A 17,914-nucleotide genomic window follows, 5' to 3' on the forward strand; every position below is an offset into this window, starting at 1 on the left:
ATATATATATATATATATATATATATATATATGAGTATATATATAGCATTATGGCAGTTGCCAGTCAGCAAAATAATCTACTAAAGTACATCAACAAAGGTTTTGGGCGCAACTGAATGACTGAAGAAAGAAACACAATCCTGATGCAATGCATCCCATTAAGAATCAGTGGTTCAGTCACTGGTCCTATCATTTTTACACCATCTGTGCTCAAACAAGGGTGATCCTGAAACCCAGACACTGAAAACTGATGGAAATTCCACTGATATGGAGACTGGCTTTCCGGTTCCTTAGAAAAGGAATGGACATATGGCATGTCTGTTCCATGACACACACAGAAAAAAACCAAAATTTGCTGTATGGCAAGTTATGATAAAGTAGTGAAGTTTAAATACAGACAGGATGCCATTAGGCCATTGCTGCTAACTGTGGTTTATTTAAATGCTCAGCTATAGACAGGAGGGTCATACCCCCAAATGAGTAATGGTGCATAAGCCAAACATTAAACATGCGTCTGGCACAGATGGTTTACTTATCTATACAACCATGTAGTTACAGAACTACACCAGTACGTCTAGGAAAGCATGCTTAGAGCTGGTACATTCTTTTCCTTGCTAGTTACCCAGCACTTAGGGCCAGTAGCCCTTGATCAGTGGAAGGGTGGCGACCCAGAGGGGAAGAGGCTTTTCAAAGCTTCTTCTTTGTTAGAACAACTGTAAAATAACATTGAAGTGTAAATGTGCTCAAGTATTTTGTGTGCTTTGCTTTTCCCAATAGAAGTTTTATTTCTATTTTAATACTGAAACTATTTATTGTGCCAGGCAAGATAGAGATTTAATGCAAACTGTGCAAGTACATGTTTCAAGATGTTCAAGAGACAAAAAAAAAATGTGTGATATCTCTATGATTTATGTACTTAAGGATAGGGCAGAGCAAATAATCTAAGCAAGTGCTTAGTTAGTTAGCAAGAATATAATATGCTCACTAAAAAAAGCAATTAAGAGCCAATAGAAGAGAAAAACTGCAGTTGTTCTGTCTCTATTTTGGCCTTCAAGCACAACAACATTTGGTAGTTGGCAAAACAAATTAGGTCTGGTTTGAAATCTTCCCCGTGAACTAAATATAGGGTTTGCTTTGAGGTATTGCATTGTTTGAGACTCACTTTATAATAACCCTCAAGTAGATATATTATAATATATGCAATCACCCAATTACATTTACCTATGCACACATCTGTTTCACTATATATCTGCAGACAAGCTCTCTGGACATGTGCACAATCGTGACAACAATTACTATGAGTCATACATCCTCTCTGTTCCATTGGATTCTCATTCTTTCCATAATATAAAACAAAGGCAGTGAGATATGCACTGGAAAGGAGCAAGTGTTGTTGCTGGCAATCTGTGTCATCTGTAGTTAGGATTCCTTTAGAAACACACAGTGATTCTGTCTATTTCTCACCTTCTGCCATGTTTTCTCACTGTCAATATAGAGCAGAACTAATGCAACAGACCTCAGCAAATAATAATTGGTTGATCCCTTACTTATATCTTTACATCAGATGGCACACAGTATGTTAAAAGTACAGTAAGATTTATACTGATTGAGCTACAAATAGGATAAAGCTGTCCATATACTGTAATATCTGCTACTGTGGCAAGATCCCGGGACAATGATTAAATCATACAGCTGCTCTACGGAGACCTGTCATTCAAAAATCACATTATTGCACTGATTTGGTCTTCATACCACAGGATTTTTAAAGCTGCAATGATAAATATCTGCCCGATTTCTAATAAAGACTGATAAATTGCCAGTATTTTATTATTGGATACTATTTAGACATTATGCAACATTGTGGGGCCCATTTACTTAGCTCGAGTGAAGGAATAGAATAAAAAAAACTTCGAATTTCGAATGATTTTTTTGGCTACTTCGACCATCGAATTGGCTACTTCGAGTACGACTTCGACTTCGAATCGAATGATTCAAACTAAAAATCGTTCGACTATTCGACCATTCGATAGTCAAAATACTGTCTCCTTAAAAAAAACTTCGACCCCCTACTTCGCGACCTAAAACCTACCATGTTAGCCTATGGGGAAGGTCCCCATAGGCTTTCTATAAATTTTTTGGTCGAAGAAAAATCGTTCAATCGATTTGAAGGATTCGAACGATTCGAAGGATTTCATAATTCAAACGGTTTTTCGTTCGATCGTTGTATCGAAATATTTGAGGTAAATCCTTCGACTTCGATATTCGAAGTCGAAGGATTTACATTCGGCAGTCGAATATCGAGGGTTAATTAACCCCCGATATTCGACCCTATATAAATCTGCCCCTGAATGTACACTGTTTTAAATGTTATTTATTGTTGCCTTTTATGTATTATATTGCAATGTTTCACTTTTTAATAGCCATGTTTAATTACTGGGTTTAAATTTAAGTGTTCACCCAGAATGCTTTGGGCTTAATTGGACTTAAGATCACAACTGGTATAAATGAGGATCAAATTGATAAAGGGTTTTGACCCGAAACATGTCAACATGTTAACCACAACCTGGAATACATTTTTGCAGTGATCTAATCTGCTGGAGTTCTCCTTCCATTTTCTGTTTTTGTTTACTGATGAAGTGGATTTGCAAGCACACTGCAACTACATGGAAGCTGAACATAACATTTAAGTCGAATTGTACAGACTGTTTTTGAAGTTGCCAGTTTTGTTGGAGAGCAAAAATCTGCATCTTTTATTTGTGCATGGCCAACAAATAAAGACAATTTTCTGGATCAGAAATCTTTATTTGCGTTAATATTCTTGTTCCAGTTAGTGAGGTTAGACATAAACCAAAAGTTCCACTGTAACAGCTTGAGCTGGAAAATGCCATTCTACAGACATCATCATTGACAGATGGAGAGATTCACAGGAGAAAAAACTAGACCATTTGCATTTATTTGTGAAGAAAATATGTACCTGATCCAGATAACAAGAGAAAGACAGCTGTCGTTAATAAGAATGTTGTTCTTACTCCAGATCACACAGCTTTTTGGTTTTCTCAGCTGTCTGCTCCTGGTAGTTCAGAGCCAAATGCTAGGGTGCCTGTGTGTTTTACACCTGTCCTGCTACCAGCCAGGCCCACAGATAAAGAACAAATATGTCTGGGAAATGCAGTAAGGCTGGGATCCCTCTAAGAATTTGTTGTTGTGGCTATTAAACTATTGTGTTCTCTAAGAAACTTTGGCTGTTAAAGGTGATTGGGCTTCCCATTGTGAATAACTAACATTAACAAAAATAATAGTAATAATAAAAATAAGATAAATACAAAGGTACAGGATCTATTATCTTGAGCTGAGATTTTCAAAATAATGGTTATTTCAATAGCTTCTATCACCATACCTTAAATCTACTAAAACATAATAAAACATTTAAATATTCAATAAATCCAATAGGATTATTTTGCAACCAGTATGGTTTTCTGCTGTTAAGTTGGGATCAAGTACAAGGTACTGTTTTAGTATTACAGAGAAAAAGATAATAATTGTAAAAAAAAAAAAAATATTGTTTGCTTATAGCTAAATAGCTTTCTGCGCATTGGTTTAAGGGGTAAGAGAGCCTATACCTTTTTATAAAAGGCACCAAACAATGAGAACTATTATTTGATTTAATGTAATATTAAGTTTATCCTGTACTTTTAACCATGTTTTATTTGAGGCACATGTTTGTATTGCAGTGAGTTTGCTATCAGTCCAGCCATCTTTTATGTCTTTCTTAAACAAAGCTCACCCATCTATTGTGTTCATTGGAAACTAAGTTTCACCCTTTTTAGAATTGGTGATGTATTTTTGAGGTTCAGGAGTGATGGGTCAATGTTTTATGGCATTTTAATTTGCTGGTGACATTGATCTTTTAAAATAATATTGTGACATGATTGAAAGTTGCAGCAGCTACAGAAAAGACATGCATAGTAATACTTCGTAAACATATTGAACACATTGCTACATAAATCCCTGCGCATAAATGATCTATGTAAGGTTTATGCTAAGGACTAGCAAAAGCTGGTTTGCATGATGCAAGCTTTAAATAATGTTTCCCTCTTTGATAAAAAAAAAAAGAAGTAACCACTACTTTCTATGTTGCTATTATTTATGACAGGCGTTGGTAACAATATCAGAAACATATGTAGCTTATCCTTATCTTGATGAAAGTCGAAACAAAAGCCTGAAGTCTAATCTCCACTTAGTGTAAGTAGTCATTAAACAGTTGTGGCAAACGGCAGTAAGAAGTCACAAGGCCAAGTTAAATGACCCTCAATATCCCAAATGTCACAAGGCTGAGTAAAAACCCAATATCACATCAACAACCATGTTTCCAGTATCCTCCTCACTGTTTGTTGGGAGTTAGGCTGTTGTGGTATTCTGGGAGTTGCAGTTAAACAAGATCTAGAGAGCTGCTCTTGAATAATAGAGTAACTAGCAAGAGCAGTTTCCCCAATTATAACTTCCTAGGATAACGAAACACAGCAGGCAGTTTTGATTGACGCCGTGACCTCAGTTTTGAGTCTAATATAAATAGCTGAAGTCATTTTCTGTCAGTTACATTAGTGGCCGGCCTTAGTGAATGAAGGCATGTTATTTTAGGATCAGTTTCTGTGATTCATGTTAAGTGAATCTGACACAAAGTTACTGACTCATTAGGGGTTAAGCTTGCATGTTTTGGGGATAACCTGATATGAATTACTCTCATTCATAAGCTGAATTTCTCTAGAACAGCCAATAAGTAAATTAGAATACCAGTAGGGCATATAGGAAACCTTACAAAATATCCATCAAATGCCTTTTTATCTACAAAAATAAAATTTCACTCAATACACGTTTTAAAAAATTGCTTTCTTTCAATTCACACAGTCAAATAGGGAAAAACTACTGCATAAAGGCATTGGAACGATTTCATTAGACAGTCTTATGTATCTGCATACAGTGTTTGCATTTATTGGTAGCTGCCAAACGACTTCCTTTGTCAAGGTACAATGAAATTTCACCTGCAAAGTCCAATCAAAAACCATATAAAATAATACCATAGTCCGTGTAATGAAAATCCATTTAACATGCTATGGCAGTTGTCATTCAGATTAGATGTGGATGAGATTTCATAGCTCTCAAATACAGTTTTGCATTTGCAGCCTACAAGCTTGTTTCCAGGCAAGCAATATGGCAGCAATGTTATTTATGAATACAAACATGCAGAAACTATTTAACAATTGAAAGAGGACGTTTGTCTCAAAAATAAGCCTCAAGTGAAAACAAAAGGAAGATTTTTATACAAGGGTTTGCTCTACAAACACAAGTATAGCAATGACATATAATAATTAGAAATATGACAGGAATGGCCTGACCACTGCAATGTAAATTGTCAGGCAAAAGAGAAGGGGTTTTGCTGTGAAATCTAGACTTAACTATGTCTGTGGAGGCACAGCTGACTTCAGTGGAAAGAGGCACAGCCACTAAACTTGTCGCAATGGCACTTGTCAGCTGATTCAACAATAAGCAGCTGCAGGAGCACATGTCTGACACTCAGTGCTTGTCCTTCATTTGCACAGCCCCAAACACACTGACACACAGAAAAGGAAAACTGCAGAAAGTGTTAGATACCACTGATCTGCACCCTAGAGCTTTATAACCCACTGTGTGAGAGGAGACGGTTCCTGTGTGTGATCCCAGCATATGTTGCAGTCATTTTCCAGAGCGACACGTGCTGTGGGCCTTTCCCTGCCTGACCTTCCTGAACAAGCAGGGCTATTTGCTGTGTCACTGATACAGGCTATTTTTTGTGCCCTATATAAAAACCTTGTGAGGTGCCTGGTGACAGCTGTGTCCATCTATGCCAGGGCTCAAGAATGGATCCAAGCCAAGCAGCATTCTTGCAGTACTGGAGTAAAACTCAGCAATCTGGCAGCTCTCTGAGGGTTAGCTAGGAGTTGTAAGCCATACCATGCCATTAACTTCAGTGCTGTGTAAAGACAGGCCCCAGTGGCAGTAAATAAGAAAAGATATATTTTCCCCTACATATGCCAAGGATGATAATACATCTGCAATTGTCATGCCAAATAATGCACTACTACATCTGTACACTGCCAAACATTCCATGTGGTATTCATAAACACTGTCATTAAATTGCTTTATGATCTTATTCATAAAAGGCTAATCCAGTTATATAAATTCCATCTGATTTGAGAACTGGACTTGCTGCAAACCATTTACTCCGTCCAGTTGCACATAATTGCATTAAAAATGTATCTTTGCCCTTTGTTGTAAAACACTGTGGAAAATGCCTGTGCTTTATATTCTGTATAAATAAACTCTGTGGCTGCAAAAAGAATGAAATATCAGAATCTTTTGTAAACAAACAAATTAAATACTAGGGTTGACATCTACCCCCGCAGCCTCCAGTTATAATAATACAACCCCCTGCTACCTTGTGCCCTACCACAGTTACCTCTAATCTAAACATTTTGTGAACTGAATACAATGGTATTCACACAGATTGCAGTTGGTCTTCATTTTATATTTAATATGGTTTTTTGTTGCTGAACGTTTATTCTGAAGATCTAAAGTTAGCAACCAGGCAGTGGTTTGAATGGCAGATTGAAGGAAGGAAGATAAATAGAAGTGAGTCTGCATAATTAGATAAAAAAAACAATAACAATCTAGCCTAAGCATAAATATGATCTCTGATTAATGGTCATTGCGGACTTATTTAGAGCTTCTGGTGGTACAAAAACAGACTAGAGACAGTTCAAAAGCTACAAAATATGAAGACTAATTGCAACTTGTATCACAACCCCACTATCAGGCTAAAAGTTAACTTTAAGGTGAATGATGCCTAGGCCGGTCCCGAGAATGTTCTGTATGCAGGCCTACTTCCAAGCTGGATTGGCAGTTATAGAACATATAGCTTTATCAGTGCCACATATCACATTTAGTGAAGTCTAGGCTAAAAACACTAGCAATGTCTATTTATAACTGATCTGCCATCTGTCTGTAAAGCTGCACTGGTATGGTAATCTGTTCATATACTCACTAAATACCTTACCACATATAAGACCCTGTGCAACTTCATTTTTCTTTAAGTGCATATAAATATATTAATATTGTTTATGTTTTTGCTATGATTCTGCTATAAATCCTTCATTTTAGTTCATTCCTCCTTCATGCTCCTTGAGATCGTGCCCTACTCACAAGAGTAGCTGCTAGCTGGGGATACATAAGGGGGTCTTGCTAGTGCTCTCTGTAATTTAATAAAAGGATACTGCATATGTCTATGATAAACAGTGCAGCTCACTTTAGCTTATCTAGCTAAGCTCTGCTTGTTGGCTTCAGTGCCAATGTGCCATAGTCCCAAGATGGAGGCAGAATATCCCACACACACTGGGGACAATTTTCAGTTTATTTATTATAAAAGCAATTACCCTGGTCCCCCCCCCCTTTTTTTTCTTACTTAAATGATGTGACCTTAGTGAATAAAAACTTGAGCACCAGGTCAAATGCATCAAAGATACCTGTGCAGTGTTGGACTGTGACACTGGGGGCCCACCCAAAAACCTTAGACCAGGGGCCCACTCTCAGTACCAATATTCTTCATCTCCTCACTCAACCTCTATTCTCCTAGTCTCTTTTCTTTACATAACATAATCTTTTATTCCATCTATAAAGCCTCTTTGTTCTCATAGAAATAGAAAATGGCCATGAAATAGGCCAAATGTTTAATAGCATGAGGGCCCACTGACACCTGGGCCCACCGTGAGTTTTCAGTGTCATCCAACACTGCCAATGTGCCAATTACTTATACTAAACCAACAGCTTAGGCCCGCAGTAATTTTGCCACATCAATTGCCCTGACATTTGCCTTGCCTATAAAATTAATTGTGATCCATTATGAGCATTTTGTCACCTTTCCTAGCAGCTATTAATAATACAGGTGAGAATGCTCAGACTACCTGTTTCACTCACCTTATTGCATGCAAGAATACAGCCAATAACCAACGCAAGAGGTAAAGAGGGCTCTGCTCAATATTAAAATATTAATATATAACTATGTGTGTATTTAATTCACAGCATGCTTCTTGTCTCTCTTAAATCCAGAAAATATGGCTTTACAGTGTTGTTTGTTTCCCTGCCCCAGTGATCCTGTTATCCGTCAAGCTGTCAGCTCACTATCAGTAATGTGTCTCCTGCTCTGTGTCATACACACCTATCATATCTGCTCACTGCAAGGGACAAGCAGGCATGGCTTATCTAATACCTCATACAGAGAGCCTCTTAATTAATCGCATAAAATGGCAGTTAGGCCTGTGTCACACAAATCAAAAACTTGCTCTTACAAACTTGAGCAATTACTATGGTTTATATATCATAAATGATAGCACTTCATATATAGCACATTAGAGGTATGTGGGTCGAGAAATCCGACCCTAACCCGCCCCCTCCAAAACGCCGGCATGTGGAGCTATGACATGTCAATCTCAGGGAATCCTGCTCGGAAAACCTGGCAGGCGGTTTCTAGCCAAACAGCCCTTCCAAAAACCAGGCTATTTGGGTCAAAAACAGACAGATGGCAACCCTATGCATAATTGTGGTGGCAGTGCAATGGCAACAAGTGCATTGTCCCCTTGCAACTGCAATGATATTGGTATTCTGTGACAATAATGGAAGAAGTAGTTGTGCAGGGCCCCCAACCCCTCTGACATAATCACACCTACCTCACCCCCCAGTAGTTCCGCCACTGCATAAACCCCAAAGTTTGCTACAATTCAAACAACACAGAATTAGTGGCATGTAGTTTATGTTATGCTCAGATCTGAAAGTCACTTTTGTAAACAAGGATTAAAAATTTGAAGGTTTGTAAGTAATAGAATAATTTGTGTAGGGCGGTAGGACATACTTTAATATGATACTTGCCACTCAAGTATAACTGATTCAAGAATACATTGAGCACAATGCTACCTTTAACTGTATGTGATATTATGCATTTTGACCCTAACCCTAATTATTCTGCATTACATGTGTAGTGTAAAGAACCACGCAGTATGCAGTATAAATATACACTTAAGGACTAATTTTCACCCCCTCTCAAACTTCAAAACTTAAGTGCAGTTCAGAATATCCAGCCTAAGTACAGATGGCTCCAACATTAGGACATTAGGACATTAGGAGATCATTATCTCACTAGTAGATTTGTTAAAATGCTAATGTTAAAATCATTTACATTTAATAGTTAGAAGAAAACAAGGTGCTCCAGAATGAAATATAAAGTGACTCACCAAACAGTTAAAGTGGTCCGGGTGCACCAGCCCCAGATCCCCAGCTTTAGGGAGCGGTACAGCAATGGATATGAAAGCAGAGCTGACTGGCACTCAAATGGATCCACAGGACCAAGGGATTCAGTTAAAAAATAATTTTATTTGTAGAAAAGTTAAAAATATATCTGCATCTCCATCTACCCTACGCGTTTCACACCTTAGTCATGGGCTCTGCTTTAAAAATCATTTAAATGCCACTAATTTATAAGGGAAAGTTCCCAATGTATCCACTCACTGCCAAATTTTCAAACATTTATCAACCTGACCCTTGATTGTACCAGCAGCGTCAGAGTGATGATCATTATAGTCTACTGAAAGGAGTAACTTTAACCACCGATAAGGAACACCCCATGTGCCATTGCCCTAATTTAAATGAAAATACAATGGTAATAATCAATTTAATTTTTTGCTGTGCTCTGCCATTTTCTGTAGCATAAAAATACAGAGCTCATACCATCACCATTATGCCTAATCTTGAGCAGCGCCCTCCCTACATCCTGTATAGATCAATTTTTTGAATGTAAATCTGTATGTTCGATGTATATACCCATCTATTGTACAGAAATGGGTAATACTTTGGTGCTTTATACATTTGTATTACTAAAATGGCTATTAATAATCAATGGTTAAATGGGTTTAGATGAATATATGAAATATATTTAGTAAGTATACTAACAATCAAATTGTATTTTTTCCCACAAATCACAAGAAATGTGTGGTTTTCCTATATTTCTAAAAAGATCTAAAAATTTGATATTTATTAGGTGGAAAAACCTTCGAATGCCTTTAATGCTTTCAGCGCTTTTTTCATTCGTACTTTCTATAATTGGAACTTTTAATAAATTCAATGATAATCTATGGTTTTAGAGTGGGTGAATTTAGTTGTGGTTTCAAAAACCTCAAAAATCATTTGTTGAAAACAAGAATTTTTCCCAATGCCAAGCAGTCAGCTTCAGATGTATTTAGTTACAGTATGCAGTGTTTACTTATTTATTTGTGACCATTATAAGCATATCCAAACAACTTTTTAGCTATAGTTTTCTCTAAAAAAAGAAAACAGGAGATGTGCCCCGCAGTGCTGCATCAGTTCCAGTGAGATTGTACCACATGCCAAGGGTTGTGGAATATGTTGAGTGTTTTGATCAGAGGCAAGCCACATGGGGGTGGAATTTAAGGAATCCACAGCAACTGCTCCTGTTGAATAAACAAGCAACAGGCAGACCATCTGCTGTTAAGGGAGGGGGAACGAGAGCAAAAAAAGGACGAGTTTTATCATTAATGCCCAGTATTCACATGCAGTATGAATCAAATTCGTGGGAGGACATAAAAATAATACAATTTTTAATAAGGATTTTCTCCTGTGGGACAGAAAGTGGAAGTGTAATGTCCAATATTCTTGGATAGACTGACCAAATCTATGAATGTGGCTGAGAACAGATGCATATTGCAGTTTACTATGTATAGTGGGCAGCGATGTACAGAATCGGAATTGGCGATGGAACACCGGGTAAAAACCCAGTGGGCCCCGCCAACCCAGACCAGCACTGCCTCCCTGCCCTTAATCTTGCCCCCCTTGGCCCCGATCGCACCACAACTACAGGACAGGTACACGTGGGGGCTCAGAGGGGTGTTATGACTGAGGTGGGGGGGCTGTAGAGGGGTTGTAGTGGAGGCAGGGGGGCCCCTGTGTTGGAAGCTCTCGTGGGCTTTCATTCCACCAGTCATTTAACCAGTCAGACTATCATGTAAACTGTCATTGGCAAGTTGGGTTCCTTCATGTATTAAATCAATACTTGTGCTGCAAAGTCCTTCTTCCATATTTATAAAAGTAACACTTGATTACTATGGAATATATATATATATATATATATATATATATATATATATAAATATACTAAATATGGTATTGTATGCTATCTGGCAGCACAATAATGGCAAGAATTTATTTTGTTGTAAAATTTTCTCAAGAGCAGAGAGTTCCAGCTGCTCTGTGTTACAGAAGGATTTGCAGATGGGGTAAACTTTATGTCAGCATTTGGATGTTATAGCTCACCATGTATTCCATTTACATGGAATATTATCTCTTTTGCCACTGAAATAAATTCAAGCATGTTGTGATGTCAAAACAAAGTCTGCTCCAAGTGTACCTATAAAGCTCTGTAGAAATGTAATAAAAGATGCAAAGTTTGCAATAGGAATAGTCACCTAGAGCAACCAATCAGTAGTAAGCATTTACTGGTCACCTGTTTTAAAGCAAGCATCTTATTGGAGCTATGTATACAGCACCTGGGTATATTATGCTTTTAAATCTTCCTCATATGACAGTTTTGCTTACATTTTAAAAGGGGACATTCACCTTTTGAAAACATCAGTCCTGCTGCCTGTCACCATTTTACTCTATTGCTTATAGCAATTCATATTTTTGTTTGTGCAAAAACGTTGAACACAAGGGTTTAAAACCCCTCGCATAAATGGATGTCTTCCTAATGCTATGGTTCTTATGTTTTATCAGTACATATAGTAATAAACATTTGCAGATCGTCACCAAGTAAAAGAGGGGAAATGAAGGTTCCCTCTGGTTTGCATAAGCAGATCAATTCTCACACTGCCTCAAGCATTGGGATATCTCATAGCAGGTGTGATACAAATTTCACATAACTTTGAAACTGTAAATATATTAGTTGTGAGAGCATTTATATAAAGCTATATAAATTCAGTCCAGTATTTATCATCATAGGATCCACCCAAGCCCTCGGGGAAGCAAGACTGAAGGCAGTAAAATCTTGGCAGATCTCTGCCTTTTGTGGGGTGCAAGCAGCAGGGGTGACCTCCCTGAAGATTTATCCCTTTGCTTCGGAAGGGATTGTACCTGTGATAAAGTATGTATAACAGGGCAAGGCGGAATCAGTGGCATTTTATATCAGCTGCACACTGCAGTCTCCAGTTGTATCGAATCTGCAACTCCCATAGTTCCAACAGTGGGATTTTATGACAAAAGCTGTTCTGTGTTTATCCTGTGTGTATCTTTTAAATTGCCATGTGGCATAATGCACAAAAGGCAATTTAACTGGAATACAGGATAAAACATTTGTGTGAAGATGTACTAACAAAACGAGATCCCTCTGACCATGGGAGGTTCATCTTTTATTTGTGTGGCTGATTTCCGAATACTGTAAATTTACCCATAGCAACCAATCAGACTTTTGCTTGAAATTTCTAACTTGTAGTAGCTTTGTTCAAAGGTAATTGCTCACTGGTTGCTACTATGTTAATAAATATATATAAATAAAATAAATAATAAAAATAAATAAATCTGATGTGCCTTTGGTTCAAACAACCATGGAAAGAAGCCTAAGGATGAAATGTTATATATAAACTAATGGTCGTTTCCACTTTTTATCCTCATCCGTTTCTAATTATCTATACTGACCGTAACAAACAAGCTTCGGGGCCAAGTATAAAAAATAATAATAATAAATAAATCCAAGTTTGATTTCTAGGGTCACCGACTAGCAACCAGAATAGAATATAAAGTCAAATAATTAAAAAAACAAGCACAAGCAAAAAAGATATGTAAAATACTATATTACATAGACTATAGGATACTAAAATATAATTGTAACTTCCCCTTTATATTACACGAGACACAGATTTAACAAAAAAATCTAGGTGTGGTGAACTGCACCTCCCATCATTCACACAGGGATTGTAGGTGTTATGATTACACCCAGGGCTTGGGACTTGAAACTATTATTCCCTGTACCAAGCCACTTCTTCTGTTTTCTCTTCCGTACATATAGACTATATGGGATTTTGCTTTGTATGCACTAAGCTTGCTTGAAAAAATATTATTTGGCCTATAGTTTCTTATGATAACACATCAAAATTAAAAGTTTTATTCAGAATAGCAGGTGTGTGCAGGGCCATATTTTTCAAGCAACTTGTATTATTTTGCATCTTATCAAACTGTCCAAGTTCAGCCTGGCCAGTCATTTTGTATGCAGTGTCATTGCATGCCAATTCGACCTTTGTAAGTAGACCCCACTGTTACTTAATATACAGATGAGATCATTTCCCTGTCAATGCTCCTTCCGTTCACATTAGTGAATCTTTTCTTTTTTAAACAAGATTCCTCTAAAAGGTCATTGAAAGGGACAGTAATAATTGAAACAAGTTGTTCTCATGCACCAGCACAAGTATTAAGTGAAAGTCCCATTGGCTGCTAAAATTGTTTATTATGTTATTCATTTTATAAACTTCCCAAGTTAGAAACGTGCCCCACCTAGGAAAGCCTAAAATAGTGATTGGAAAGTTCAGTCAGTTTGGGGTGAACACTTACAGTGACTAGTGTGATTTTAAATGCCCTGTAAGCAAACAGTTATATGAAATCAGACCACATAATGGACCAGAGAATGCGGAAGGGGTTGAGCCAAACAAGTCTCAAACACTCCTGTTACAGATGCACACTCCTCTTTTATATAGAAAGACAGCTCCTACCTTAATAATCCCACCTATATATTTGGAGAAATTATATATTTTTTTACTACCCACTGAGAGCCTTTCTAGATGTAGATAATCCTGACCTGGCCCTTTTTTCTCATATACACTTATAGAATAAGTTGTTAAAGTTGTGGTTCAGCACTTTAGTGAATCATTTATTCAAGGACTTGGATCAATAGTTAAACAGAAAAGGTTTCCAGATGTTGCTCCATATTGTTGAATACATTATCTTATTTCATATGGAAGCTAATAAATTATCTGGACATTAAGCCAGACATTTGACTTGTGATTTTATTCTGAGCACAAATCTTTAAAAGTTTTATCAGAAGGTACATTCTCCAGTCTGAAAACATAATAACCAATATAAAATGAATTTAATATAGCTAAAACTGCCCCCATTGCCTAAATTCCCTATTGGTAAAGAACATTGCAATTAAAAATACCCTTATTCAACAGTCATCATAACCTGCTGCCACAGTCTCACCCACTTTACAGCACTGACTCTTGCTGTAGTCTTTTATTAGTTAATACTGTATACAACTTGTCGCAAGATACTACATTTCCCACAATGCACAGTAAATATGTGCCACGTTGTCAGTAAATATTATGTGCTTTAAAGTCAGTGTGAAATTGTCAAAATTTGAAAAGGGCTATAATCCCACAATGCATTGTAAGGTCTCTAGTGAGTTTACCAGTGAATGAGGTGACAGTGAAAAGGGTTGAAGTGAGCTCATAAATGAGGCAATGACATCTTTAAATTACAGGTAAAGTTTGAAAAAAATATAAAATGATTATTGTAATTTATAACAAGAATAAAAATATAAAAAGTTAGGAATATCCTGTAAATCCTGTAAAATATATGGAACTCCTTGGTGACTTCTAATATCCTTATATTTTACAGTAGGGGTACATTATTGACAATATAAAGAGCTAATTCTAACATGAAAATTTATAGAACTGTAAATCACTGAGTGTATTACACATGTGCTGCAGTGGGGCCACCTCCCATAAAGTAAGTATAGTCCTCACTGGTCCCAACGTCATTCTTAAACGTTATGTTCTTTACCTTAGACATTTCTGGCGAATGTAATACACAAAGTATTACATTCAATTACCTCCAGTAGCAGAACTTTAAAGGAATATATCTACACAGACAAAATTAAATCAAATAAACATTATCAAAGTAAGATAATTTCCCATGTGCATTTAGCACATGTGATACACACTATAAACATAAGTATTATACATATATGTATGCATAGCTGCCCCCCTATAAGTGACTCCCCAAGAACTGACCTATTGACACCAGCTTGATGTGCTCCCGATCCAAGAATTCCAAAGCCACGGACACGTTCTCCAGTTTCATCTGCCTGAAGTTGGGTCTGGAGTGGTACTTTCTGTACATCTTCTTCTGACTAAGCACTTCGAGCAGGGTTATGAGCTTGAGGCCATCACTGAGGTCCTTCTGCAGGTCCCCAATGCGCTTGTTCATGCACTTGATATGCTCATTGCACCACCTGGTGAAGGTGTTCTGTTGGATCTTCTTCCACGGGGCATCTTCTGCCAAGTCCTTCTCTGTGGCGGGCATCTCTTCTGCCTCTTCGCCTTGGTAAAATTGCTGCTGGTCATAATAATCGTTGCTGCTCATGATGACTTTGCTTTGGAAACTTTCTGTTTTTTATAAGGGGATCAGTTAACGAAACAAAAAGGGTGGGAGGAAATCAGAGAAAAAGCGAGCAGGCAACTGCTGGATCCAAAGCCCCAACTCTGTGAAATCAAGCTGAAGCCGCTGTAACTGACCTCAACAATCAAATTAGTTCCCTTATTATTTGTCCACCGCTCGGAAACAGTGAGATGCTTTTTGGCTACAGTTCGATTAACCCTTGCAGGGGCTTCCTCAGTCCCCAGTGTCCTGACTCAGAGCTGCGAGGGAGGAGAGACTTTGACCGAAGTTCCCTTCCCAATGTTTCTTTTTTTCTTCCTGTCTTCTGTTTCCTTTCTGTGAGTCCTTTTTGGGGGTGACTAGGGGGAGCACGGGATAGAAGTGCAGCAGGTCAGGCCTGTTGTTTGTGTTAGAGAGGAAGATGGAAAAAGGAATGAAAGAGATAAAGCAGAGAGGCTGTTCAGTCCTGGGGCTTTCAATCCCACAGCAGAAAGCAGGCAAGAGACAGAGAGAAGTGAGTCTGCAGGTCTTTGGCAACTTGTGTGAAAGTGTGGAGTCCTGCATGGAGTTGGTTTTAAAGAAAACTGATGCCCCCACCCTCTTTGGTCTCCTCTCCCCCACCCACCCCCAACGTCAGAGGCATGGACTCCCTGGAATGCTTGTGCTATGACCATATACAACTAAGATGACTATTTTCCTAATCCCCAGTGAGATAGTGAGCAGGGGCACGATTGGGTGCTAAGGATAGCAGGGGCTCCCATTGGTTTAGGCAGCCCATTCTCTCACTGCTTGTAACATCTCTGTATTTTTAGACACCTCATGTCAGGGAGGACTGGCTGTGAGGGGAGAGGGAGAGGGGGTAGAAGGAAGGGATCTTACAACACAAGTTAACAAAAGCAACAGATGTAATGCAAGGGGAGACCACCACCCTCACCCACCTAATCAATCACCCTCTACCACCCAAAAACATTACTTCTGCATTAACTCATTCTGTAGACAGCAGGGCAAGCCCTCTCACAGACACTCACAAGTACACAGGAAACCTTGCTGCAATGAGAAAATCCTTCAGTAAGCAGTTTCTTTAAAAGTCACCATGCTCTATACACTGTATAGTTATATCAGTTATATCAGTGTACAGAAAATAAATCACAGGAAAAATTCTATTGGGGAACACAAAAATTATATATATATATATATATATATATATATATATATATATATATATATATATATATATATATATATATATATATATATATATATATATATATATAAATAAACATTTATTAACAAAAACAACACAACTACGAATTGGCTGACTGGACAAATACTTGGTTGCTATGGCTGCCCTGACTGTAAAACATGCAGATCAATGTTTACGGGAAAAGACTTCCCCCATCCCCACATGGGCAAGAGGTTTAAAATTCAATACAAACTCACCTGTAGCACTTCCTTTGTGGTATACATTGTTACATGCCCGTGTGGCCTCTACTATGTAGGCAAAGCCACTACCCCACTGAGAGACCAAATCGCAAATCATAGATCGGCCATCAGTAAAGCACTAAAAGAAAACCAGTGGTGAGACATTTTTTACAGATGGGACTTGGACTACCCATATTTTGCTGTATGGCGATAGACTTTCAACCCCAACTGCCAAGAGGTGGCAACAGGGACCTGGCATTATTAAGATGAGAATCTAGGTGGATTTATCGACTAGACACTGTCACTCCCCTGGAATTGAATTAAACTTTGCCCTTAGGATGTTTTATTTAGACTGTATACGTCCCTTCGGCCTTTACCATAATACCAGCTCTTTATAGATTGACATGCTTTTTCCTTCTCCATATGTATCAGTACTTATTCTAGAAACAATTTATCAATTGTATCTACTTAATACTAAACATTGTTTTTAGTTACCTCTATTTAGATACCGTGGCTTAAAAATGTGTGTATCAACTTCCATGCTAAAGTATGTTCGTAACTTTCCTACCCTCTATATATACCTTTGTCTTCTTTCCCTTCCTATACACCGCACATACCAGGCACCACTAAACCTTCTCAGTAAATCTGGCCTTTTTATGTATGCCTCAATTGGTAATATGTGGGTTAATTGTAGAAAGGTAAATTGATCCCTAATAAAACTGACCATATTTTGTGTGCAGATGTCAAAAATGATATACTTAGATGTTAAATCGCTAGTTCACCTTTAACTCAACTTTTAGTATGATTTCAATAGTGATATTCTGAGACAATATTTAGGTTTTTGTTCATCAGCTCTCCAGTATGGAATTTTAGTATCTGGATGCTAGGGTCCAATTTACCATAGTAGCAAGGTAGTGAGACTAAGAGACTAGGAGCGACATGAACAGAAAGATTAGTAATAAAGAATAGCAAT

At 37.7% G+C, this 17,914-nt stretch overlaps 1 protein-coding gene across 4 annotated transcripts in view; it reads right to left on the minus strand.

The window, feature by feature from the left end:
* Positions 1-16,086, minus strand: part of LOC733321 (filamin-C) — a 55,004-nt gene extending 38,918 nt beyond the window's left edge. For 2 of the 4 annotated variants that reach the window (XM_018255684.2, XM_018255683.2), the window contains exon 1: positions 15,153-16,086. In XM_018255684.2, the coding sequence (XP_018111173.1) occupies positions 15,153-15,504 (352 nt within the window). In that variant the 5' untranslated portion in view covers positions 15,505-16,086. The remainder of the gene's footprint in view (positions 1-15,152) is intronic. The other 2 variants (XM_018255686.2, XM_018255685.2) reach the window with 1 other exon arrangement.
* Between the last annotated feature and the right edge of the window lie 1,828 nt (positions 16,087-17,914).

The sequence above is a fragment of the Xenopus laevis genome, chromosome 3S (genome assembly GCF_017654675.1).
Source record: "Xenopus laevis strain J_2021 chromosome 3S, Xenopus_laevis_v10.1, whole genome shotgun sequence".
Taxonomy (NCBI): domain Eukaryota; kingdom Metazoa; phylum Chordata; class Amphibia; order Anura; family Pipidae; genus Xenopus; species Xenopus laevis.